Below are 27,973 nucleotides of genomic sequence, written 5' to 3'. Positions count from 1 at the left end.
TTATTAGATCATTTAGTTTAGTTTATTTAGTTTGTTTGTTGGTTTTTTCTGTTTTAATTACAATGAAAGAAAATTATGAACACTATCACACTTCCAAAATGTTTTCGGTTTTTCAAATTTTTTTTGGGTATTTTTTGATTTTTTTCTGAGTTGTAGTTTTGTTTGCGCTGGGCAACTAATTTAGTATGCCTCTCCTCGGTTTTGGTTTTTATTGTAATGCTGATTACATCATATATGTATATATATTTATATATAATATAAGTAGTTATATATTTATGTATATGTCATTTATATTTTTTACACACACACGTTTGATCAAACGCAATCAAAGAGTTGGCTTATGTTTTTCATCAATTTATTTCATGTTGGGGTTTTCTATAATTTGTTTTAAATGCTCAATTTTTTGTATGCATGTTGAATGTTTACCTAATTTAACCATTTGCCATGTTTTACTCGCTATATGTATGTATATATTCTTTATATATGTGTATATAGATATAGGTTCATATACCCCATATAAATGCCCATAACTGTACTATATGTTTTCTATGGACTTGTTCACCCCAAGACATTCTAACGAGCGTATTCAAAAATGTATTGCGTACATTTGAAATGTATTCACATTTGGTTTATATCCTTTTTTTCAAAGCTCCTACTGCCTTCGAAAACAATGGATATTAAATATTCCATGAGAGTGGATATAAAATTTGGGAAATCAACTGCAAATGGGAATTATACTTGAGACAGAATTTGTTCGGATAGTTACGATGCAAAAATGTACTTAAGCATCTATTAAGCATTACCCACTTCTTTCCGGATCTTTTCGATTTTTTTCTAAAACTGCCATACAAAGTTAACAAATACATATATGTATATGTATGTTTCGGCCTCTCTTAAGTATGGCACGCTTCTCTTTCGTACATTGCTGCACTTAGTATTTACAAAAAGTTTACCCCGTTTGGCTTTGGATGGGAAATGTTGGAATTACAAGAATACAATATATAATACAAATATATATTAGTAGGTAATTAGTATGATGTAAAGTGTACGATAGTTATGAGGGGATTTCATTTCTAGATTTTAATGCCTATAAGCTCAAATTTACAACTGATTATTCACTGTTTTTTAAAAATTACTTTCGCTGTGCTCTCTTTCTAATATTCCCTATCATTTAAAGAGAGATGGTTTGGTTAGGATATTTTACGAGTATAGTGTTCATTCTGTCGGATTCAAAATAAGTGGAAAATGCATCGAGTATTAGTAACTGTTGAGGAACTTAGATGTAAACTCAAAAGTGTGTAGTAGGAATGGGTTTATCAATAATTAGTTTCATTTCGATTTTTTGTTTGGTTTTAAAAGCAGTTTTATCGTTTACCTACACAGGTGGGCTCTGTTTAATCGCTCTATTTCGTACAACTTTGTTCGAAATCAAATTGAGAGAAATTAACAACGTAAAATCATCTAAAAGTGTATTTATATTGTAAAAAACACATCTGTTCTTTCTTTTCCTTTCTCTTCCCATTTCTCTTCTCAATACTTATTTTATTTGGTAAATGTTCGATATATGGGCCTATGCTACAAAAAAACAACATAAAAACACGTGTATTGAACATTTTTTTTAAATAAAGTAAATTTTTTATTGTTTGGCTGTTTGTGTTTGCCTTTGTTCATGTTTGCTTTTTGTTGGTTTTGTTTTTTTTTTCATTTCGAAATTAAAGTAATCCTTTTATTGTTTGTGTTGTGGCGCTATATATTACCCATACTGCATCCTAATACTCCCATACATATACATACATATAGATATCTACACATACAAACATGTACTATCGTATCCTTTAATACTTATATACAAATCCTTCTTGTCGCTGGAGTATCGTTGAGGAGTAGTTCCTTCTCCCACAATCGTGGGTTCCTTACTTCGAGTGAGAGACAATAGACTGCGAGACCATCGAATGGGAGAGCATTGAATGCGACACGCCCGATATTTCCGCATAGGTATCCGTCGGCCCCTCGGCACTGCATACAGAGTCCTCAGGTGTACGGGATGGTTCCGCTTCGGTGATCTCAATGTCCTGATGATGTTTGTTGCTGCGGTGTTTGGCACTTAGAGCCTGCGGAATAACGATCTCTTAGTACGTTCTTTTAAGTCAATGCAACCAAGTAATTCTAGTTTTTTTTCGTGTGCATTCATTCTGGTTAGACATATGAAGTGCTATCTATGGACGGACACATGCACATAGAGCGGGGTACCGTAGGGGCATGACTGGGGTCTAGTTGAATAGACAAACGTGCGGCGGATATTTCTCAAATTTTGTTTGAGGTTAGTTTAGGTACAGTCACAACACACATATTTTGTTAGGTTAGGTTTACTTTAGAAAGAGGCTGACATTCTTACCTTATCCTTGCTGCCCTTTTTCTACATTGAACATTTTTGGTATTGGTTTTTAGTTGGTGATAGTGGTGGGATTCGAATATACGAGTATTGTACATAGTCATGACAAGAACAATGATATATGTATATATATATATGTATTAATACAAGTCACATATAAGGGGGATCAGTTGAGAAATATAGAGTCAGAGAGAGACAGAAAGTAATAGTCAGAGGGCGAGAGAGATAGAGAAAGAGAGGGAGAGAAAGATCTAGGGATAGCTTGGTTTCAGGTTTATCGGTTTCAGTTGGAAAAGTATTCAGAAACAATTGGTATCACCAATCTGAGTTCCCCTGACTACCACGGTCCTCCATTTTGGTGTTCTCATGTACAGTGAGGTCGATGACTACGACTACACTGTGGTGGACAGGTGACAGCTGACGTGACCTCTGAGTCGGACTCACCTGCAATGAGAAGCGACGATGACCCGCCTTGCGTCCACCGCGTCGTTTGCTGATGTGCGGATTGTCCTGTCTCAAGGTCTTGTTCTTCATTATCTCAAGTTGTGTGTACAGTCTAGAAGCAGCAAGTCATTGGGAATAAGAACAGACACATAAAAGGGAAGTTCGATTGATAAAAACTACCTTTTGAGTTCAGCACGTATATCTTCGGGGCTCATTTCGGATATGGTCAGCTCACCGATGTCGGGGTCACCCAGGCAAAGGCCCGCATAGCCTCCGCCCAAACGCTGGCCGGCATCGTGTGAAGCACCCTTGAAAGCATCCACAGGTAAACGTATTGATAGATCATACGCTAGCGAACGAACCTGCAAGCTATGAAGATGCAACAAACACCGCAAACCACACTCAGGAAGTAAAACGTAAACCGAACTCAAACTGAGAGCAAGTACACAAGTATAGAAAGAAGGGGAAAAAAGAGACTCGAAACTCAAGATCAGATCTGTGCAGGTGACTTTGTGATTGGGTATGCGAATGAGTGCTGGCTAAGCATGTGAATATGAATGAGTATTTGATGGAGTATAGTAGGGTTTTCTACTATCATTGGTAATGTGTTTGTCTGATGTTGGGCTGGAAACGAGATAAACAAAGTTCAAAGGAAATCAAAAACATAATATAAAACTCAACAGAGTTGGACTTTAGCTATAGAAGACTACTTATTAAGACAGAGAGAGTTTCAGGTTGAGAGACAGACACCAAGATAGACAGAGAGAGGCAGAGGTAGAGCAGGTAACAATTACAGTGAGACGAGTGGAAGTAAGTATTCTGGGAACGCTAGTATTTTGTATGTATATGCGTATTGGGGATTTTGAAAGGAAACCGATTTTTGTCATAGTCTTTTAGTTGATTTTTCGTGTTAATACTGGTATTGGTCTTGCGTACAAAAGACATGCAAAACTCAACTAGCCATGCAAAGAAAAGTGTAATGTGGATATACATATCATAAATGGAAAACAAAATAGCGTGCAAATCAAGTTCAAGTGCGAGTCGCATATAACTAAAGTCAACCATTCCGGGGACAAAACGACACACTTGCAGCAACTTCATAGCTTGACTAAAATTTCATCAAAATGTTAGCTTAATACTAAAATTATGTTATTGTTTGTACTCCAAACCAAAGATAACTCCAGAACAACAAACCAAAGAAAGACAATAACCAAACCAAATGAAATAATTTATTGTTTTACCAAAACAAAGCTTTCGTTACGTTTAGTTTTCGCTTTTTAGTTGAACAAAAATCGTTTCCTCAGCAAATTTCAATATGATAACAAATACAACTACCGATGGCAACGATAAATGGCAAAGATGACAAATGCAAAAATCCTGACGGCGACGGACAAAGCACAAAGCGCACAAATGGGGAGAGGGAGAGAGCGACTAAAGTTGGACTTGAAGGCCACTTACTGCCTACGCTCCTTGTTTGAATCCAAAAATTAATCTCAAACTGAAAAGTTTATTTAAATTCAAAATAAAACGTAAACGTAAACAAACGAAAGAGCAACAATCCACTAAAGAGTGTCCGAAACGTTGGGTTACCTGCTTGTGCTGATACCACAGTTTTGGCACAAATATCAGACCCAGGGCAAAGCTGTTTGTCAGCTGGGAGCGCACAAAGAGGGCCAGAAGTATGGCGCTAGGACTCATTTCCGGGAGGTAGACAAAGCGCAGAAAGTAGAAGCTGGAAGAGACGAGGAACTCCAGCGTAAGGGCGGTGACCAGAAATTGTCGTTCCTGCGACGGGCGAGAGGAAATTACTTGTAAATGCATTTGACCCACTTCGAATCCACTTAGGGTCCCCGCATCTCACCCGGAACTGAGTGTTGGCATTGCGACTAGCAATGGAGAGGTGCAGGCCAAAGCACAGGATGAGTATCTCGCTAGTCTGCGTCACCAGCTCCCACTTGAGCGGATGGCAGGTGTTGGTGCTCGCCTCTCGCAGACTCTCCAGCTGGGCGTTCTCTAGCAGGTCCAGCGATGAGGCCGTAAAAGCGGACATGTAGCACACCACAGCGAACACCATAGCTCCCAGATACTTGAGCAGATCCACGTCCCGCAGCACCCAGCGGTGGGCCTTCCGTGTCCTAAAGTCCACCAGATGTCGGTACAGCTTCAGTATGATGGCGCCGTAGCAGGTGATGAATCCCAGTTCCCGCAGCCAGGGCTCCAGCAGGCAACGCTCAGTGGAGGCGGGAAAGAAATGGACGGCAACCTGTAAGGGAATGTGGTTAGTAGGGAAATAGATGAATCAGAATAAAGAAAGGTTCACTCACAGATGCATAGAGTAAAACAATTCCTAGCAGTATCGTCTCCAGCACAGTCCACATGCCGGAGGCAATGGCCTAGAAAGTCAAACATTAGAAAGGAACGCACAAAGAATCCACCAGGAAACGTACCTTGCTCTTTCTCTGTCTGAAGACAATCACACCTAAGACCACACAGCACAGGATACAGGCGCCCAGGACAATGGCCACCAGCAGACGCAGACAGGCATCCATATTGAGGGCTTCCTCCTCATGGAAGTTAAGGCACACTCCGTGCTGATCGCAGTTTGTGCAACCTCCCGGACACGGAATGCACGAGTAATTGTCGTAGCCCTCGGACAACTCCACAATATCGCCTCGGAAGCCCTGCAGCGTAGAGTTTGGCAGATAGAAGGACTCCCGGCAGAGACACGTGTACACATCCCGCGTGGCCGCCGGCTTGTTCTCCGTGAGAAGGCAGAAAGTAGTATTTCGATCACACCTGCAAGGAATTACTCATCTATCATACACATATTTCGAAAAAAACTGTGCTTATAGCTTACCCATGACGACGCCCAAACACCTCCTCCAGGCCATCGTTGCACACATCCTCATCGGCCGCAATAAAGGCAGCTGCCACAATTCTGAAATGAATCAACTTGATGATTGGTTTCTCCTCATTTGGTGGGTATGCAATTCCTTGCAACTCACTTGATTCTATGCTCTGTGAATGATATGCGAAATGGCCACAGCCACCGGCGCGTCAACAGGTTGCAGTCGCGAAAAGGGGCGCCCCACTCCTGGGTACCATCGCTGCTGTTCCAGGCCGCACTAGGAGAGGAACGGGAAAACACATATGCACATAGTTATTGGAATGTATCCAAAAACCGTATGGATGAAAAGGAATAAATATGCAATAGATTTGATTAAACATTTCTAATGTCGAATATTCTGTTAAAAAAGAAACTGCAGTTGTTGGAATGAACAAGTAATCGAGCAAAACAAATTTGTCAGCTATTTACCCAGCGGTTAAATTATTAACATGAATAAATAGTTTAATAACTATAGTTAATAACTAAAGTTAATAACTATAGTTTAATAAATAGCTTATTAAACAATTTTTAATTTTCAAACGTTATTTATTCTTGTAATAGTCATTTATTGTATACAATTGCCTGCAACCTAATTTAAGCTTGTAAATATATCAAGCCGTGTTTGTTTATTCTTCTATAACCATAAGGCACATACTAATTTAAGGAATTCAAGAGTCAACTATTTAGTCTAAAGCGTTTTTTTAAAATAATAGCATTTTTCTTGAGACCCCTTGAATCAAGTTTAAAATCAAATTACCTGAAATTATTTAAGCTTACCCCAATTCACGCCAGTAGGAACCCAAAAACGCCTTATTATGCACCTGATCCGGTGGTATCTGCAACAGACATTGTTAATATTGCCCCATTATGGCTGATTAGCGTATGCATACCGTGATATTATCCCTGAATTTTACGACTACCGTGTGTATGCTCGGCGCGGCTATGGCAAAGGCTAGGAGATTCTCATCGTCGTTTAGGGCGTAGCTGGCGATACTGTTGGCCCGACGGCTCACCTCCGCACGTGTCGACTCGTCGATGGCCATCGGTGTGTTGGCATTTGGGAATTTATTCGATAGAAATTCAATAAACTGGCGAGCGGCATCCTCGGCAATGTCGGTAAAGTCGTAAAACTGCGAACAACAAAATGAGGAAGCTTTTAATTGCTTGGAAATGCTTAGGCAAAACGAAATGTGTATAAATAATTAAAATTTCTCCAGTGGATTCATCTGCATGCCAAAGGCTTGTGTGATTCCTTAACTATCTCCTGCTATTAAAATGTAAAATCAAAATTAAAGCTTTGAATTATTTAGCATTTTAAATTATCTGATTTTTTTGTGTTAAGCTGTCTATAAATTGTGTTGGTAGATTAATTTAACAAAGATTCGAATAATTTGAGTTTATTGGAAATCAGCAACGATTTTATTAGTTAAAACCATCCTGGCTATGGCAGCACTTCCGCAAAATGCTACCTGTTAATGGTGTGAATACGAACAAGAATTACATATACGCAGAGGGAGGACTAGTTTTGATTTTCCTGACGTTGCTCTTTCCCTGACCCCCTAGGCTATTAATTATTCACATGGCGCCCAGGACACGTTCCGCACAGACCAACACCTACCGCATGGAATGCACAAAAAGTTTTGTTCGGGCTGGTAACTAATACGATTTAGGGCCCAAGCTGGGGCTGGGACTGTACAATTGTTTTTATTCCATGTTTGTTCAGATCTTAACTGCCCAAATGTTTGTACATAATTTACATGCTACAACCGGCTCTTGAGATCTTCGCACAGGATACAGTGCGAAAAGGAAAGACAGCGAAATGCAAGGGGAACGGCAAGCCCAACTGGGCTTTGATGACATCATTATGTCTTTTGGAAACAAAAGTAACCACAGCAAAGACGTGCACATAGGGGAGGGGATGGCTCTGTTTTCTGTGAGTGAGTCATGTAGCCTGGATACGGCCACTTTTTGGCTTTTAAAACCGACATATCCCATTAGCAGAGCCACATTGCGTAAACGCTTCAAAAGCCCCATATAAATTAACCACAGGAAACGAAGATAGTATAGAAATATTTTTGGGTACTTGTGTAAATATGTAGATACATAAATACATATGTATCTGATCAAATCAGTGTAAAAGCAATAAGGTCGTGTCTTTTTCTACCGGATGAAAAATACACGACCGGGAGAGCAATCCCCAAATTGTGTGTGTAAGCATAATCGTAAACCGTAAGAAACCTTAAACCGAAGACTATAGAAATATAAGATGCGTAACGCTCATACATTTCAATTGCCATATGCAATGCCATATGCAAGCCAATTTTTCGGCAAGCGACGAAATTCGCGACATCTCGCTCGCACAAATTTGAGAGCGTACGAATCTAAAAATAGAATCCGCTTGCATGTGTGAGTACACACAGAACCAGCAAGTGCGTATGTGTGCGTACTTGTGCTAAGCGGACGATTTTCGAGACGGAAACATTTTTATGAGTTGAGAAACGAAATTATTTACCGGCGTTGAATACGTCGCACGCTGAATACCCTTATGACCATTATTCCAATGTGAAGTCATGTATTGAATATATTATGTATTTTTATATATGTATATGTATATACAATATAAGAGTTTTTTAATATTGGGGTGGTAAGCGTCTTGCAAAATTAACTTACACTTATAAAGTGAAGGGTATATTTCGACAGCGCTGTAAAAAACGTATGCATGTGCACACATACAGTCGTCGCGACGACCCGGCTCGGATGTCGCATCGGCAAAGAACCAACTTATACTGTCTTTGCTTAAACAATAGTAGATATACATCTCGTTTTGCAACATTGTGAAACATAGTGGGTTGTCATGCTACAGATTTAACATAAGTATGTGCGTCTAAGTCTCTAACTACCACTTGGGAATTGACTATGTGTAGTCCCACTACTTTCCCACTTCAATTACCATGAGTGTTCGCCCAAGATAGGACCAGTTAATATTAAGATTTATGCCCAACATAACAAGGCTTTGCTGAAAATGCATATACCCTCCCAAAAGGCACTGGTAGGGTACAGCATAAATTTGTATGGAAAACACTTGTAAATAGCGGTAACCACAAAGCACAGAGCCGAAAGTGTGTGCAATAAAACATGCATACATATGCAAACAAGAACCCCCACATGGACATGGCTACGTGTGTGTGAGTGCAGCTATGCCAAGAGCTGAGACACAGAGCTCCCTCCGCATCCACTTCTGCATCTTCCCTCTCTTCCACTCTCCCGCTCCAGTGACTCTCCATACTCTCCCTTTCGCTCTCTCAGTGCACGTTTTGGCATGTACAAAATTCTTACCTATCACCATACAAATATTTACATGGCAAACGGTGACATAGTAACCAAAGACAATATAACAATAAGATGCATAACGCCATACGAAATTTTTGCACAGATTTTTACGCTTTCTAAATTGGCTTGCATATGGCAATTGAAATGTATGAGCGTTACGCATCTTATTGTTATATGGTCTTTGCAGTAACTGTAGCTGACGCTGTATACACGGCCTCTGTGCTTTTTCTCTTCATCTTCCCCTTCTTTTGCTCTGTGCTTTTGATGCTGTTGTTGCTTTTGTCATTTGCATGTTTTTCCTTTTATTTTCTATGCTTTGTGCTTAATGAATAAAATATGTCCGACACTGTGTTTTTTGTCTCTCTACTTATGCGGGGTACGTAGTCGTTGGGAGTGAAAAGTGTATTGTATTCCTGTAGGTGTATGCAACAGGCAGAACAGAAATTAATCAGACAAAAGTACATAATAGGTAAATAATTATTTGTAATTATGTATTACATCCCTGCGCTTTCCTTTGTTCTTCTTTGGTTGTGGAATTTCTATTGCTCTAATATGTAAGCAAAGGGTACCTTATAGTCGTAATATCTTCGAAAATTTTGTTCTTGTTTCTCTCTTTTGTTTTTTGCACTTTCCTTTGGCACAACTGCTGTTGCCACTCTATTGAAAGCTCACTCTGAAGTGCGATTAGCCAAGGCATTCGCTTACATTCATTTCATTATTCAAAGTGACAGGGCGAATGACATAAGTTGATTGCTACGGAAGTTTGCAGTGTCGTTTTGGGCTTGTTTAACATACACATCGAATTAACATAAATGATTATATTAAGTGTGAATTCATTACAGTTACTTGTTGATTAATGTTTATTACGTTAATGTACAAGCTCTGAATATAAGAATGTACATGGTATTCACTTATTTGCGAAATCTATGAAAACGAACGTACAAAGATTTGTTTTCCCAACAGAGTACAAATATTAACTGCTTTTCCATTTTAAAATCCATTTAATATCAATTTCGCCTGCCGCCTGGGGCATGGGCAGCAGATTTTTGTTTAAAGAACCAGCAAAGTACATTTCCTGTCCAGAGATACAGTCAAGAATATATAAAAACAATTATTAATAACTTTTCTGCTTCAAAGTTTCTAGTGCAAAAAAGAGCAAGCTGAGGCAGACAAGTAGAAAGCTAAAAAACATACATATATGTACACACACACACGAAAAGAGACGACAAGCCAAGACAAGCCAGCAACAGCATTAAGAGCAACAGTAAAGTACTGGCTAAACGTGGCAGCATCTTCTTTGCAGCACAACCATACGGAAATTTATACTTCCTTATAACGTTATGATCTACATTTGATGCATGTACATCTAATAATAATAATTATTATTCCTACAACCTAATTTTTGTCTCGTGCAAAGTATAAAATAACTTTCGCACAGTGTAATGGAACTCGACAACTACACGGCTTGATAAAGCAGTTATTGAGAGGTACATACATAAGTAATCTTTGATATTCAAATAATCTTAAGCAGTCGAAAACCGTATCGACTGACCACCGCTTTACGAAAGCTGAACAGTGAAAATCAGCTGCTGCCTCGTTTAGAAAGTGATTGAAAGCAACAGAAGCAGGATGGCAAAAACAAGAGTAGCACTAACGAGATCCACAATAATGGTTGACAGGCATTCGAGCTGGCATCTGTCAATGGCGCTCATCACCGCTCCTGGTGCTCTTGTTTCATGTGCGTCACATTTATTACTTTTTCCCGCCTGGCCACACTTGAGATTCAAATCGGTCGCATCAGATAGCAGCTCCGAGGATGCTCCATGGCAATTTACAAATTTCGCTAGCCATTTGCTCGTTGTTTGTCTTTTAATTATGGCCGTCCGTCAGTGGCGTCTCCGATTGCGTCAGCGGGAACTTGTCAGGGAATCGATCCGTGCACGTCAGGTATCGAAGAACCTTGTTTACCCGCCCGTGGCCAGCTTGAATATTTAAAGGATTCGCGTAGTTGGCTAAAAATAGCAGTATGCAAAGTAAATTACTGGCTGATGGACTGACTGACTGCTTGATGAGACGTCAGTTCAGCTGTTGGCGGTTTAAAGTCGTCCCATCCCCGTCCTTGGCTGCAATTGTCATGCAAATTCAATTAAAATAGGCTATAGATGGGGCCTGGGGGTCTGGCCCCGTCACTTCATTACCATCTTTTAATTAACTTGTTCAAGAATTGCCGGAAAGAGGGACACGGCAAGTGGTGGGTGGGTTGGTACAGACTGTAGCACATACGACATGCTGTCAGGACATGCCACGACTCTTTCCAAAACCCCGCGGTTTTTGTGTAAACCCTGTAACCACTCCCCTTCTACTTCTCACTGCTTTCTTAGCTACCTTCCTTTTTAAGCTACCAACCAAACTTTCCACAGAAATCTATTTGCGTCAGACTGGCGTGTGCGTAATATTTACGACACTCAACAAAGTAGGCGTCCCGCACACACTCAGCGGAAAATGAGGGTGGGAATGGGGAAGAGGATTTGAATTTCGTGAGCGCAGATTTGCGTTAAGATTTGTGTCAGCATGAAAGAAGACTGCAAAGGGGCGGGAAGGAACGAGTAGAATGAGAGTGAGTGGACGGAGAGGTGAGAGGAGCACACATTCTATGTGGGCTGCCATCTCGATATTTGTATTGATTATTGCCCTACCCTACTCTGCTGCACTCCCCCGAAAGTGACAGCACTTTCTCAACTACTGCGATGGGAATTTTGAAAATTGTCGCTAATTATCTTTGCCTTGGTGCAAGCTGCTTTGGTTCCCACAAATGTCCGTCAAAAGTTATGAAAGGAAAATTGCAGGCCAAGTCAAGGTCAATCGCTTTTTCCTTTTATTTAAGCTGGCTCCAAGTAATTCAGTTTCAGAAAATCAACGGTTTTTATGTGTAAATGGTCTCACAAAAGCTTGAAGCTGTGTTTGGCATGAGACAAAACAATAAGTTGAGACTGGCGTATGACTGATGACTGGTGTGCATTTTTGGGACCTCACTTATTCATTCGGAAATCATTATGTTACCACTTAAATATTTCTCAGATTTTGACCTATTCTTTCAGATTTTCCAATGATTCTAGGAAAGCCTTTGAGTGCATGCAAAAAAACTGTGACGCCACGCACTCTTTCGCCGCTTATTTATTTGTCATTACCTTGTGAAAGTGGACGGCGCCGCTAAGGGGGAAGCAATGACAAAGGCCGGAACAAGGTGGTAGGAAGTTCCTACCTACTAGGAACAAGACTGAAGCAAAAACTGAGACTAAAGCATTGGCAGATTCAGACGTAGTGAAGGGAGAGCACAACTCTAACACTTACAGTTAGACGCTATCAAAGTGAATTTATTCAAGGTGAGGCATTTCCGCACTCCTTCTCCTTTTTTGTGACGCGGCTCCTTGCAAACAAGGAGTATATGTATCTACACAGAGTCATTTTCAAATTTTTTAATATTTCATTATTTGAAGTTTTTTTTTTTTTAACAAACACTTACCGGCTCATCGGGTACCATTTCCAATACTTTTGGATCACATTTGTCTTCCGGCTTTTTGCTGCTGGCTGCCTCCGCTGCAGCCTCTTCTGTTGTTATTGCTGCTGCTTCCGCTGCAGTTACTGTTGTGCTGGCAGTTGATGACGTTGTGGGGATTGCGCTTCGCTTACGCAAACGTTCGGCCCGGCTCAGAGCAGAGACAACGCTGACGGTGGGCGTTAGCTCATCAAAATCCACAGCGGAGGCATCGTGTAAATGGTACTCCTCCTGGGACGTTGACGGTCCCCCCTCATAGGTGGTGGATGCAGCGACAGCGACACCCCCGCGGGCGGCACTCTGCTGCTGAAGGTGAGCGCGTTTATAGTAGGCCAAAAGAGCATCACGCCTGCTCTCGTAGGGGGAGGCAGTGGCTGAGTGGTGGGCGAAGCCAACTATTAAGAGCACCAGCAGCAAATAGAGCGTGTTTAATTGTGTGCAGCAATTTTTGTTGTTGTTTGTGGCGTGGCTGCTGACGTTGCTGTTGGCGTTGACTTTGTTGCTTTTGACGACGCTGCTTCTGTTGGCATCGCAGCTACCGTTTGATGATGTGGCTTTTGTTTTAGGTTTTGTTCGTTGGTTTTGTTGTTGCTTTTTCAGGTGGTCTCGATCTCTTTGGTTGTTGTTGTTGTTGCTGCAGCCCATGCTGCTTTTGATGCTGATTTTGGTGTTGCTGCTTTTGCTCTTGTTGTGTGTTTGCTTTCCTTGAGTTTTCGTTTGATTTTGGTGGCATTTCTTTTGATAATTGGTGTCTTTGTTGCTATGCTGCTGCTTCTGCATTGAACTCTCAGCTGTTTCATTTTTTGATTTTTTCGACCTTTTCGCCCTTTTTTTTATGTACATTTCCATATCACTGATGTTGCTTTTAAGTTTGCTTTTGCTTTTTTTGCTTTTCGAGTCGTTTTCTGAGTTTGGGGGGAGGTTCGTCATGGGCGTGGCAGCTTTTGCAGGTGAACAACGAAATTGTGGGACAGTGGCGCGTTCATCTGCATAATTAAAAAAAAGTTTCGTTTAGTTTTGGATAGGAAATAAATCAAAAACTTTTGTACGTATATACATAAATATGTATGTACGTACATTCAAAAATATACAAAAGTTATTTCTTATTTGTGGTATTCAACTTTAGTTTGGCATAAAGTACCTAATTCTTTTCTCCTTTCAATATGACCAATTTTGTATGGCTGTTAAAGTAGTGTTCGAATTTGTACTGTTTCTCATGTATTTCACATTACTACCGAAATTACTGCCGAACTCATGATCATTTAACTGTAATTGCATTCGGTTGATTGCCTTTCCATCAAGTCCACAACTAGCAGACTCTCAGACAGAAATATAACCCAAATTGAACGTGAAATCCTCTTCCACCAAGAGAACTGCCAATTAGACAGTTTCCATTGCAGCGCCAATTGGAATTTAATTGACAACCTTTTTCAAATAGTTGTTGCTGCTCTTACAGTTTCCTGATGGATGCGAAAACGTAGCATTGAATAACGGAAAAGTCGATCATAAAAATATCCTTCAAAATTCAGCTAATTAAGTAGAGTTACCTTTACCTCATTTCGAAAAGCACATTATTTAAAAATGTACATACAAACATATATACATATGTACATATGTACATATGTATGTGTATATTTGTATAATTTTCAAACATTTAAATATAAAAACGAGAAGGAACGTGTGAGTCGCGACTCTACTTATACCCGTACTCAGTCAGTAAATACAGTTTTGAGCATATGATTTTTTAGAATTTTAGAATTCAAAAAAAAAAGTTACATTTTACATTTTTTTTGCTACATTTCCTATCTACATCTACAATGTATATTATACATATAACATGTAGATTGTACATGTACCATTTAGATTCTACATCTCCTCCGCTAGGGGTTGCTCGCGCACTGAACGCGGCCGAGTGTGCGAGCGAGAAAGAGAATGAGTAGCGGGTCTGTCTCTGGCTGGCCTACCTCCGCCAACTGAAAATTAATATCTTCATTCTGGCTATAATTATAATCCGATCTGATTCAGATTCGGCAATCTGGTAGATATGGGCATTCTCTACGATACTGCATTTTTAGTTTCGTATCTTTAAAAATGTGCCTGCCACAGATTTTCGTCCTTTGTGGGGGCGGGGCGAAATTTTGAAATGCACATGTAGCAGTATGATATCACATGAGTCTGGAAACCAAATTTGGTTTCTCTAGCTCTTATAGTCTTTGAGATCTAGGCGCTCATCAAGACGGACAGACGGACGGACGGCCAGACGGCCAGACGGACGGACGGACAGACGGAGAGACGGACATGGCTATATCGACTCGGCTATTGATGCTGATAAAGAATGGGGTCGGAAACGATTCCTTCTCTGCGTTGCACACATCCACTTTTACCACAAATCTAATATACCCCTTAACTCATATTGAAATCTAATATACCCCTTAACTAATTTTGAGTACGGGTATAAAAATGTAAATGGTTAAGTGCTGTTGTTCAGCAGAAGCACCTGTACAAAAGACTATCCTAATACAAGTAAAATTGTTGTATGATATTTTCCCACTTTTCCTAACCTTAACCATTTCCATTCTATACCAGCCCAACGACAGTCCGCAGCTAATGGGAACAATAAGAGAGGTCGCTTAGTCAGCTACGTGGCCCCTGGGGACTGGGCGTGGCACTTGCAGCTCTCAAGTGTCGCCTGGCGGTGTTATTTAATTTGTTTGTCTCTGATTCCGATTTATGAATAAGCATGCTAAGGAGATACAGGAGAAGGGGAATATTTAGCTAGGAAGCCAAACAAACAACTGAATAACCCGTCAATGCGAAGACAGGCCGCAAATTGGCCAAACCATTTCGACGACTGCGACGTGCTGGAAGGCAAACCGGTGTAAAAACCTTTTTCCGCTAATTGAAATTAATTTTCATTGCATCTGTAAGCGGGGGAGGCACTGTTTTTTTTCTTTTGAATTGGATGAGTTGGCCAGGCACAGTCGAAGACAGTTGGCACATGCGCCATAAACAAGTTCTGATTACGTGATTTGGCCCGATGCCAGGAGTAGTCGGAGGAGGGTAAGGATACCTGGAAAACTATACTCTCACATTGCCAAGAATTTTTTCGGGATACCTGCTGGTACCTACATATATGGTATTTGTTGAGGAAACATTGCTCTCCTACACTCTTTTTTTCTGAGTGTATATGTACATATTTATTATTAGATCTTGATTGGTTGGGATATATTGTAGTAGAAAACTTAGCTTTGGTGACATTGTATAAAAAGCCATTATTCAGCAATAACATTAATGTAACGAGTTTCATTATTGGTATATTGTATATTTAGCGAGATATAAGATCCATTGATCTATGTCAAGGAAGGACATGACAACTATAAAGATTTCTCCACAAAGTCGAGTTTACCAATTCTGTGGTAAAGGAGAGTCTTCTATCGATTAAATCAGTTGCACACTAAGATTGTCCCAAAAGAAAAAAGAAAATTCGGATAGAGGATGTCCCAAAGTCGTTTTCATCAATGTATACCGCTATTTTCAGCTAGTGTTATGTTTGTGTAGCTGGCTGGCTGTCTTCTGCCTGGCTGAGCTCACCTGGCCTCACCTTGACACTCGCTCAACTGAAGCTAATGCGGCAAGGATGCGAGCCTGTATCTTTATCGCTGTGTCTGTATCCATGTAGAGGTTCTACATACATACTCGAATATGCAGTTTTTCAATTAACCAGATTTCGGTTGCCATTCTGTGTCATGTTTTGCTGCCCTGTCGTGTGTCTGTTTGCTGTCTGTCACCTGCCTGGTATGGCCCGGCCCGGACACGTTGCGAGTTTGCCAGTTACTAGTTACAACATAATTGCACAGTTTATTTGAAGCCAAGGCCCAAAACGTTTGCAATTCCGAGTTTGATTTGTTGAGGTCTATCGCTGTGACATCTCAAACATGCAAATTTCCATGGGCAAACAACAGCAAAACCAGAGAGATATTTCAATAGATGAATATTTATGACTTTGGGGCAATTATTTTATGTGTTCGTTTGTAGAGAAAATCCAACAATATTTTATAAGTAAATCGATAAGACAAATTGTTTGGATTAGAAATATGTATCATGCATGGAATTAAAACACTTGAAATATTCGAGCAGAATACACATAAATATGTATTATGTATGCATGTTTGCAATGGTATTAGTTCTGACTCATCAATTTGAGTGAAGATGAAGCTCGTGTCCGGACATGAAATGTAGTCTTGTGGTCTTGCCCTTAGCGTAAAATAGTGATCTAAAAAAAGACAAATAACCAGACGAACAGAAGGAGAATGAAAAGAGAATAGAGGATGTGGTGCCTGAAACAGGGCAGCATATGAATGGCAAAAACAAGAAAGACAAGACCCTGCTTGCAGAGAGCTTTTCATTAGACAAATGTTATTTCGCACACACGCACAGGGCGAGAAAATGCGTGAAACAATCAAACAATGCAACAAAAACACACACACACACGCACTCATTGAGCGAGTTGGTTCACAATTAAACAACGGGAGAGCAACAAGCAAAGCATTTGCAAGAGAAGCAGAAACAGAAATAGAGAGTGAGAGAACGAGAGAGCGAGGACTCGAGTGAGTGCCGCTAACAACATCGAGGACAAATTGTTCGACGGTCGCATTGGCATTCGCATTTTTGTCCTATTTTGCTTAAACAAGCTCAAGCAGCTGTGCTTTGCCTCATTCCACGCCCCCTGGCGACCCCCACTGCCACATAAGTTCCCGCCTCGCGGCCTTCCTTTCCACCGAAAAGCCAACAAATCAGACAACATCATTTGAAATCGTTTTCCCCTGAGCCTTTGTCAGGCATTTCCAGCTAAAAGCTTCGAGTGGCAGTCCCAAACACACATTTCCAATTAGTCTTTTTTCTAGATAGATACTCGTACACCAAAAATGAAATGGAAGACTAAAAAGAAGAAACAACAGCAACCCTGTAATTGTGTTCTATTTTTTGGGTGTGCTGGCGGGGTGTCAGGAGGATGCAAAACCCTTACAAGGATATGGACATTGTTGTACAACAATCATTTTAATCACTTTTCAGGGTCTGGCGCCCCACATTACGAGCATTTCGTTATGCGTTGCCCCACTTTTTTCGGGGGCCACTGTTTACATGCGCAATTTACTCAAGTGCTCTCGCCCTCCTTGGAAAATGTTTATAACATTAAAAGCCTGACAATATCTACATATTTGCGCTTTTAAATAAGTTTTGTGTTGGTTTGATGAGCATCTTAAAATTTTTTGTACCTATTTTGTTAGATTTTATTCGATTAAAATCAGTAAGGAAGATAATGTAACTAGTAGACGGTCGCAGCAGCAAGCTTTAAAAGTCTCAGAGTAGATATATTGTTTCATAGCTATCAAATACCAAGATATTGCATCAGGAACAAACTTCAGGCTTAGTCTTATCTGTAGCTGAATCGGTAGTGTACGTAGTGTTTCGCAAAAACTAAGCTCTTTCTTTGGCTCGCATCTAGTAGCTGGTGCCTGCTTTTCTGTTCAGTCGAGTAGAGACGGATATAATAGGCAATATGAATGATAGCAATACAGTGAAGCTAAAACAGAACATTTTTGCATACACTTTTCTAGAGCAGGCTTGATTTTCCTGAAAATTGTATATTAAAATGGATGAATTACTCTAACCCCCTCTAACCACAACTAGGAAATCTAATAATAAATGTAGCCCAAAATGAGTGAAAATAACCATATGGCGGCCTATACATTTTTCATACAATACTCATATATTACGATTATTCATCATTCATCCGCCTATGCATCTGTGTGTGTAAAATATTTCTTTATAGACCAGCAGCTTATCTACTTGGCCTACTTGGGGCTAAGTGAGCTTTTAGATAAAGTTGCTGGCAAGGCGGCTTGGCACGCACAAGCGGCATAAGGGATATACATAGAAGGGGGACTCGACTCGGTTCTGGGCTAAGGTTCACTTCAAAATATCGAAGGGTGGGTTATGGGGTGTGGGCGTGTATGTGCGCCTAATGTTATGCTACGGCATAATTTGTTGCTTGAAGTGAAAAATTGTCAAGCACACTCAACGTTTATATACACCAACAAAATTGAACTTTTCGAGGTCATAGCTTTTTATTGGCTTTGTTGTGGGCCTCAGCACATGCACACATACACAGAGACGAACCCCTATATAGCACCCATAGCCGTACGATACAGTGAGAGCTCAGGCGATGGACAGTTGCTCTCCCACGAAATAATACAATCCCCTGGGAACCCTTGGAAATACTCAAAACATAACCGTCTCTGTTATTTATCATAAGCGAACAAGTTTCTTGGATCATTCGATCATTCGAACATTTTTATGTTTATTTCGCTTGGAGGAGCGTCAAGAAAATTTCGCTACGATTGCTGTCTCTATTGCTATTTAAAAACAAAATTTTCCGTTTTTACAGTTTTGCTTTTCACACAAAAGTTCAAATTTCACTTGATTTTATTTTCAATTTGAGGATCAGCCGTAGCCGTGGCGCTCAAGAGGGGTTTGTGGGGGTTTTCTGTGGCCCGACTTTAAGGCCAACATTTAATTGCATAAGAAATTTCAGTACATATGTATCTTACAGAATATCCACTCGGCTCATCCTTATCCGTCTGCCTTTATCTCTGGAGAGTATTTGCACATGAATCCCATTATTGGGCTGCAGAATGAAAGGATTGATTGCACAATATCGAGAACAATGCAGGAGATTTTTGTCATCAAAGTGGCTTTTGAGGCTAGAGCGAGTAAACAGATTCAGTTTACTTAAACTGCCGTTTAAATATGCTTAAGTTATTTATTGCATGAGATTAGAGAATCTTTTCATATGATAACATTATTAGATTAGCAATCATTAGGTTTGTTTGCAAGATTAGCCGACTGTTTGGATTTGGATTTGTGTGCGTGCAAAATCCATTGTGGTTGGTTTTCCTGCAGCCTGTAGTCTTGATTATGGTTATTTGTAATTTAAACCTGCCGCAACTTTGCGTACAATTTTTACGAACTCTTCCGATTGTGCTGTACCCACAATTGATTCCCACTTCTCTGATTCTTTTAATGCTCATCCATCTCATGATTTTTATTACAAAAGCAAACACATAAATTACGATCTCCACTTAATTAGTACCCCCTTAGCGCTACTTCTTCTAATCTTTTTGTCCGCCTTACTCATCTTCCTGTCCCTTCTGTATTGTTTTAGGAAACAAAACTTACAGACTTACATCGCAGAGGACAAGCAATTGGCTCTGTCCCCGGCCTTAGCCTATGTGCCCTGACCTAACAGTTTCTCCAGGACGAAGTCAATAAAGCATCAGCCCCTGCCGTAGGAACAGCCGCATGGCACAGTAAAAAAGCGCCATAAAAAAGCAGAGCAAAGACAAGCGACCAAATCCGGATGGGGGTAATAGGGCTGACGCAGGCACATAAAACGGAACAATTGCTAAAAATCAAATGTGACAACTTTTACCAAAATTAAAATCAGCAAAAGTGAAGCCAAAACAGCCAGAGGCCGAGCGGGGAAGAAGAAAAGAACTCGAAGAGAAGATGAGCATAAAAACGAAATAGGAAAAGCGAATGGATGACACACACACACACAGTCAGGAAGAAGTCAGCTTTATGGATGGTGGGAGAGAGTGGAAGAGTGGGATAGTGGGTGTTATAAAGACGAAGGAATGGGGATACCAAACCCAAGTCCGAATCATTGATGCCAAACGGAAATGTGCGCACTTTTAAGAAGTGTACTAAAAATGGCGACGAGCACTTCCGTTCATGGTTGGTCGGGCCATAGATGGGCCCCTGGACTTCTCACAATGTTGACTCGTTTCTGCCACAGTGTTATGAAAGCATCAATTTAGTTAATATATATGCGCAATGCTCTCAATATCTGCATCGATATCCGTGATACTCGTAAGTATTCAATTTTCATTTGGATATAATTGTTGATAAAACATATCCAAAAAGTCTGAATGTGGGATTTCGGAACGAATAAAATGGCAGAAGCAAAGTAAAGCGTTTATTTCTACTTTAACGAATTTGAGGATAGGAAAGTTTGCAACAATTGTTGCCACAGACACGAACCACTGTTAGTGAGCTGATTCGTGCAGTTTGAGAACTAGACTGGCGACTGGCCGGCCCTCACAGAGCGGAAAACAGAGGAAGAGAATACAAATGTTCGCATGAAAGTTGAATGATAGCTGAAAGAGAGCTGCAGGACAGGGAAGGGCAGGGCGTGCCAGGGCTCTGGCCAGACTGGGAAATCAGGAACGCGGCAGGAACACAGCTCGACAGCAGTTAAAAGTCGAATGGAATCGAAATTGCAGCCCAAGTCCGGATGGGTGTGGGGATGTGGCTCATGTTGTCGGGTATGTAAACAAGAGCCGTTCCACAAGTAATTCCAAATTGCATTTAAAGTGCTTTCAATGCTTGGCACTAGTGAAAGAGATCGGACTGACTGCGTGCTACTGCTGAGAATGCGAATGCGGATGGGGATGTGGCGGATGTGGTTGCCTCTTCATTAGCACCACATGGCATATGATTAATATCATTACAAGTCCGTAATGAACTTTGCTTTGCTTTCGACATCATCCTCATCAGCGGTGTATTCCTTCCTTCTGGCCTGCCTGGGCGATGGCTAATTGCTAATGGCAGAGCAGACGTCGAGTTGCATAACAGCCAGTGTCGCTGGTTCTGGAACTGCCACCGCACTGAACTAGACTAATGCTGCTCACTTGAGCAGAAACGGGCATCGTTTTGGTCTGGAAACAGACAATAAAATTTGGTCAAGCCGCAAAGGCACAGATAAGCGTCAAACTGTTCACACATTTTCATCCATTCCCATCCTCATTCATGGAAACGCGCTCAAGCGTGAATATTAAACGTTTGCTTAGAACTGCTGGGAGACCAAAGCAAAGCCTGGTACATCCCCATCCCTCAGCCCTCCGAATGGCCACCACGGATCCAGTCCTGCACAGCCGACCAAAAAAACTTTGTGCAGGGCAGAACTTCTGCCCAAAGGCAAAACTTTACAATCGAAATGGAAGAGCAGATATGCAAATACGAGCGAGTACATTCAAATGTAGAGGAACTTGCATGGAATGTGTAGGTTTGGCTTAGATAAGCAGCCTGCTTTGAAAATCGCTGGCCAGCAATGGCCGTATATACTCGTAGTTTCATATAGCAGTTGTATTAAATTGTGAATTAAATATACATCCGCTTCTCTGGTTCGTGCATTACTTTACCTCATTATATTATTTTAATTAGTTTTGTTATCTTAGAGCCGCAATTGGTCGTTTTTGGGGTGCCTTCTTGGTCTGGAATGTTCGCTCCAAGTACTTCATAGCATTGTCTATATTACGGATCAGATGTACCCTCATGCAAAAGATGGGCCTGGATAAGATTACCCAGATGATCAGAGACAGTGGCAGTGTAATGCCGCCAATCCAATACTTTTCGTAGCGCTTGTAGGTTTCTTCCGACAAGAGCCGATATCCACACAGTATTATACGCATCGTAAGGACGATGAGGGTCTCCAATGAATTCCAAACAATATTCATGGTGAGGTAAAGCACAAAGATTGATACAATGATCTCGAAGATGAATTTATATATCCAGCATGCCGTATATAGTAGTGGCTGGGGCAACTGTACTTTGTTGGCAATCACGTCCAGAACACATATGGACACCAGCACCGAAGGCAGCATGGGCTTGCCAGCACTCAATTCTTTAAGTGGATCTTCCCGGAACCACTGATACAAAAGAAACATCAGGCCGGCAATTCCAACAGAATACCAGGATGCCATGGCTATGGCTTCTAAGCAAATACAATACCAATTTATTGGTTCAACTATAGCCAATATCCACTCAATACTTACTTGTATATCAGTTTTGTTTAAAAACCAGAACAACTTAATTTACTTTGGAAAATTGATGATGAATAATAAATATTTTCTATTGTGTAGTGTGTTATTGTATAGATTTTATTGAATACAATATTAGTAATGTTTCTATTAATATGCTTTCAAAAGGTTACTAAGATACTAAAAGTACTACTAATCTTTCCATTTCTATGCCTACATCAAAATTTCCTAAAATCCATTTCCTTCCCGATACTTATAGTATCATAGTTGGTATATAAATATTATACTAACAAAAATCCCATGCATATGCTTAAAAAAAAAGTTTTTTCAAGTCTTTTTTCGTTACAATCATTCCAAAATTAGTTTCTTTCTTTTTTTCGTTTACCTAGCTTTTATCACCACAGACAGTTTTGTAGGGTGGTCCACTCCTGTACACACAGACACACCAAAAACCATATAACAAAAAGATGGGTAACGCTCATACATTTCAATTGCCATATATGTACAAGCCTATTTTCCGGTAAGCGGTAGCGGTATACAAGAAGGCTAAGGGGATCGGTGTACCGGTTTTTGGCCACTCCGGTTTTGATCTTTGCAGCGTTATTAAATCCCCTTACGAAATTCGTTACGGCCATGTGCTTATCACAGAGCGCGCCCTTGAAAGCCCTTCCCCTGATTGAGTTCCATTCAATGCAGTTGGCAGCTCTTTAAATCGTAAATTGGGGAGCCAGTGGAATGAAGGGCATTGCGGTACATTAATATGCAAAGCACGCGGCTAGTCATTAGTGGAGGGGGCAGGCAACCATCAGGGGCAGTGGCGGTAGGAAGTGAGTCAAAATAATGAATTATACCACGCCTAACGAGTATACAGCAGCCAGCATGGCGCTGCCCGACCACTGCTCCTGTCCAGCTCTACTTTTTCTCCACCTCTCTCTTCCTCTCGTTTTGTGGGCGCGGCAGAGAAATCCAATAAAAATTCAATAAATTCCCCATAATTCCCGTCATGTTGTGCTATGCTGTGTGGTCGTGTGTATGTGATTATGTGGGTGTGGGAGTTAAAGTATTGCACGAGTAAGCGAGTAATAGGCCTGGCCCTGGTCTTTGCTCCTCTACACTACACTACACCAACATATTCCGTTGTTGGTTCTCTTCGTCCGATTAGAAGGTAAATAAAGTGGAACTTATCTAGTACCACAGTTCCATTGGTATATTACACAACTGACTCGAAATTTTCTGTTTAGGTCTCATCGCTGCTCGACCGAGCCCGATGGTAATGGTTTTTTTATACCCGTACTCAAAAAAGAGTTAAGGGGTATATTAGATTTGTGGTAAAAGTGGATGTGTGCAACGCAGAGAAGGAAACGTTTCCGACCCCATAAAGTATATATATTCTTGATCAGCATCAATAGCCGAGTCTATATAGCCATTTCCGTCTGTCCGTCTGTCCGTCCGTCTGTCCGTCCGTCCGTCTTGATGAGCGCCTGGATCTCAGAGACTATAAGAGCTAGAGAAACCAAATTTGGTTTTCAGACTCATGTGATATCACACTGCTACAAGTGTATTTCAAAATTTCGCCCCGCCCCCACAAAGGACGAAAATCTGTGGCTGGCACACTTTTAAAGATACGATAAAACTAATAACGCAGTATCGTAGAGAATGCCCATATCTACCAGATTGCCGAATCTGAATCAGATCGGATCATAATTATAGCCAGAATGAAGAAATTAATTTTCAGTTTCTTCCCCTGCCCCCCCTCCGGCAAACGACAACGCAACTAATTTTCCTTCTCGCTCGCACACTCTGCCGCGTTCAGTGCGCGAGCAACCCCTAGCGGAGGAGATGTAGAATCTAAATGGAACGTGTACAATCTACATGTTAGATGTAGAATATACATTGTATATGTAGATGTAGATAGCAGATGTAGCAAAAAAATGTAAAATTTTTTTTTTCTAAAATTCTAAAAAATCATAAGTTTAAAAATGTATATACTGACTGAGTACGGGTATAAGTAGAGTCGCGTCCCCAGAAGCGACTCACAAGTTCCTTCTCGTTTTTTTGTGGTTTTTGGACTGATCCCAATTTTAAAAGGCGATCAATTAAGATCGCCATTTAAGTTAATGCTATAATTAAATTTTCCATTACGTTTTTAATTTTCGTTTATATCCCATCTTGGGGCAGTTTTGATCATTGCATCTGTTAAATTTTGTATAATCCAAACCATATTTTGTATATAAGTAGATACATGCATACATATGTACATTATCAATGGTCTACTATATAAATGGAGTTTTCACGCTGGAGAAGTGTGACTGTACAGTGCAAAATTTTTATTGTTCAATTTTCTTCGTAAGATAGGGGCAGGATGCAGCCCTGTCGCGTCGTGTCTGCGTGAACAGCGCCTATAAATAGACAGTAGGAATGGCAAACGCCAAAAGCGACAACCGGAAGTCGTAGGAGCCGATGATATATATGTGTAGAAAATGATGCCAGAAAGTGTGGGATGGCAAGTCTTGGACAAAAGTTGAAAATAAGAATGAAAGCAAATGTTTATAAAGCTTTCCCCTCCTAGATTATGGCATATTAACTGAAAAAAATATTCGCTGGATTTGTTTTTAAGCTTGAACAGGAATAAGTTGATTTTGGGTGAGACTAAGCTTTAAGAACTCGCTCGGAATCATGATATGGTTTTAAATTCAGTCCTTAAACAAAAGATTCTTGCCAGCAGAGTTCAATTGATTCGAGTTCCTCGTCGAGTGCACTTAAAGTTAACGAGAAGAGCTTGAGGGAATTTAATTTAACATCATCAGGAACATCAGATAAAAATGTCCATCTGGTAAAGTATAATTTAACATATAAATAAGAATAGTTACAAAATTCCATGGCGATTATTTTACACAATCATAGATCAACAATCCCTTAAAGCCCAGATGGATATATACATTGTACATTCTCTCTTGCCCTTTAGAGAACGAATATTGAATTTCATAAAAATGGCTTGTGCTTCCCTCTGCTTCCCTGTCACAGGCTCGCCAGCTCTCCAGCAGCTGATCGTAATTAATTTACGAGAAAACTAGGGTTAATATAGCGCAGGGCAGAGCACTCAGACTCGTAATAGTTGGGAGATGATGGCCGAGATGAACGGGCCTTCGTCTCATATCAGAGTCGGCGTACTCACTCATGTCAACACAGTCATCAACTGGCTGTCGCTTAAATTGCTGGCACTGCTGCGGACGTGGTCTGGCTTGGCTCGACCTTTTTCCTTCCTTTTTCGAGATACCTTCAAGCAAATTATGCCTATTTTATCAGGGCCAAAGGATAAACAAAACAAGGGGGCAAGCAATCAACGCAGCAAAAAAAAATTCACTAAGACTGACTTGGATGCGACGAACTTGGAATACCCTTTGCAATGCCCGAAATTACCCACATGGCCTGTTGTGGGTGGCTAGACAATGGGATCAAAGATTCCATCAGACATACCATCCTTGGAAAGGGTATTTAAAAATGGAAATAAAATTGGTAAAACATTAAACGAGTGCAAAAAGGAAAGCGAAAAGCAAGAAGGGATAGGCAAATGGTTTTCTCTCCATTGAAAGTATGACAATAACGACATACTAACCTAAAGTTATATGGCCCGGGTCAGCAGTTGGAAGTTACGCCTTTTCCATGGTTAACCAATTGCGTTTTGATGTTGTAGTTGGGTATTTCCGTTTGGTTTGTTGTTGCTGGTGTCGCTTTCAATGTGAATTTTTATGAGCGCGCGCATCTAATAAAATTAATACCAGAAATTCTTGTTGACTTTGGTTGATTTTTCTTTTTTTCTTCGTTGGATTAGATTGCTTTTTCCAGTTGATTTGTTTGTTTCATATTTATATTGACTAGTTTAAAATTTAATTTGTTTTTTCGTTAGTACTCATTTCATCAGAATCAGAGAAGACTAATTGGATTGGAAGACAATAAGTAAAACCATCCATGGTTTCCTTTTTAAAGAATTCATTTACATCCTCTACAATTCAATAACTTTTACTATCCACTATTCGACTCGATCAACCATTAACAGTATCAAATTGAACTGTTTTAGGCATTTATGGATTTTTTTCAATCAAAAGTGTTTTTTTTCAATAACCAAAATTACGCCCCACACAAGTACATAAATATCCGTATCAAAGTATGCAATCCAAAGTGTTAGGGATTGCAATTTCTAAAAATTATTGCGGAAACTTTTTTTCAGATTTTTTATGTGTTTTTTCTACCAATGTTAAGTTGAGTGTGGTGCTCAAGAAAATTGAAAGAAAAATCTGATACTCTTCAAGTCAAGAAATAAAAACTTCTTTGATTGCAGTCAAAAAAGTTTTCGTACCAAGAAAAGGTGACCATAAATGAAAATATTAAAGTTTTCTATCTACAATAAGGTAAGAGCTGGTAATTTAACTTTTTTGGTAACTTTTTTCGGATTAAATAGAATTTTACGGTAATTATGTATGCACCTTCTGCTTCCCTTTTATTCTCCCTCTGACAGCTCCTTCAATCCTCTGCTATTTGCAACCGGCGACTCGTATTCCTCCTTGTACTATGCATACATACATACATACATATGTACGCTCATAAGAAAAGCCAGGCGTCGCCGTCGACGTTAAAAGAGCCAAAACAAGCGCGTGTTAGCTGCTGCTTCTTCTGCAGGTTTCAAAATAACTCTAGGATACACAAAAAGACATCCTGTGGCCTCGAATGTGTGTGTTTGTGTGTCTCGGTGTATTGGTGTGTGTGTGTGTGTGTGAAGCCCACAAAAGGTGAAACTTTAGCCAGGAAAAGCTCCTTGTTGTTGTAGCTGTCGCTACCACTGCTGGTCTTCTGTCGCTGGTCTGCCGCCGCTACTTTGACGCTGCAGGGAATGTTGATAACTCTGAAGTACAAAGCGTTTGCCTGACAAATTAACGATGGATGGCTGGGCAAACGAATGGCAACGAAACGTAGGGATGCGAATATGCGTATAAAAATATATTTTTGTCATAAATTAAATGATTTGCACACTGTAGCCGGGAGTCGGGTTTTACGGGAACGGTCGGATAGCACGCGCGAGAAACTAACGAAGATTTCGTGTGTGTGCGTCGCAAAGGACGTGTAATGCTGCCGCACTAAGCGCGCAAAAACCGACAGATACACGAGCATTTAACACCCAAAAAATGCGTGGCGGCGCATGTTGAAAAGAGAGCAGCGAAGCGCTGCTTTCCTCCTTAAAAATAAACTGTTGAAACGGCACATGGATATTACACCATGCATTAATTTCATTATTATTCGGTTATTATTGTGTTTATTTCACATACTCATTTACATTTGGATTTAAGCAAAAACTATTTCCATTTTATTGTTACGCACTGGTTCAGTTCAACTGGAATCTCCTCCTGCTGCCACACAAAAGCGGAATACGCGTTAGCTCACGTTCAACTCAACTGAGGAGCACTTTTTCTATGCTCTGCGAACAGGAT

General features: G+C 40.4%; 2 protein-coding genes across 8 annotated transcripts; both read right to left on the bottom strand.

Moving 5' to 3' along the window:
* Window positions 1-6: 6 nt before the first annotated feature.
* Window positions 7-27,912, bottom strand: LOC111076968 (probable G-protein coupled receptor 158). 7 transcript variants are annotated; one of them, XM_041594707.1, is made up of 15 exons: window positions 27,812-27,912; window positions 26,107-26,424; window positions 12,577-13,595; window positions 6,614-6,853; window positions 6,501-6,559; window positions 5,842-5,961; window positions 5,694-5,774; window positions 5,284-5,632; window positions 5,161-5,229; window positions 4,698-5,099; window positions 4,427-4,621; window positions 3,017-3,198; window positions 2,837-2,948; window positions 2,396-2,416; window positions 7-2,111 (listed from the first exon to the last, which is right to left on the bottom strand). In XM_041594707.1, the coding sequence occupies exons 3-15, from the start codon at window positions 13,537-13,539 to the stop codon at window positions 1,914-1,916; spliced, it is 2,991 nt and encodes a 996-aa protein (XP_041450641.1). In that variant the 5' UTR covers window positions 13,540-13,595; window positions 26,107-26,424; window positions 27,812-27,912; the 3' UTR covers window positions 7-1,913. The 7 variants fall into 7 exon arrangements, with proteins under 7 accessions (XP_041450641.1, XP_041450640.1, XP_041450643.1 ...); XM_041594706.1 differs by having other exon boundaries at window positions 26,107-26,253; window positions 26,975-27,909; XM_041594709.1 differs by lacking the exon at window positions 27,812-27,912 and having other exon boundaries at window positions 3,017-3,144; window positions 26,107-26,392.
* LOC111076959 lies at window positions 21,851-22,637 on the bottom strand. The gene is made up of 2 exons (XM_022371031.2): window positions 22,506-22,637; window positions 21,851-22,444 (listed from the first exon to the last, which is right to left on the bottom strand). The coding sequence occupies exon 2, from the start codon at window positions 22,431-22,433 to the stop codon at window positions 21,900-21,902; it is 534 nt and encodes a 177-aa protein (XP_022226723.2). The 5' UTR covers window positions 22,434-22,444; window positions 22,506-22,637; the 3' UTR covers window positions 21,851-21,899.
* Window positions 27,913-27,973: the final 61 nt, after the last annotated feature.

The sequence above is a fragment of the Drosophila obscura genome, unplaced genomic scaffold (genome assembly GCF_018151105.1).
Source record: "Drosophila obscura isolate BZ-5 IFL unplaced genomic scaffold, ASM1815110v1 contig_36, whole genome shotgun sequence".
NCBI classification, from domain to species: domain Eukaryota; kingdom Metazoa; phylum Arthropoda; class Insecta; order Diptera; family Drosophilidae; genus Drosophila; species Drosophila obscura.
This window is presented reverse-complemented; position numbering and strand designations above follow the sequence as displayed.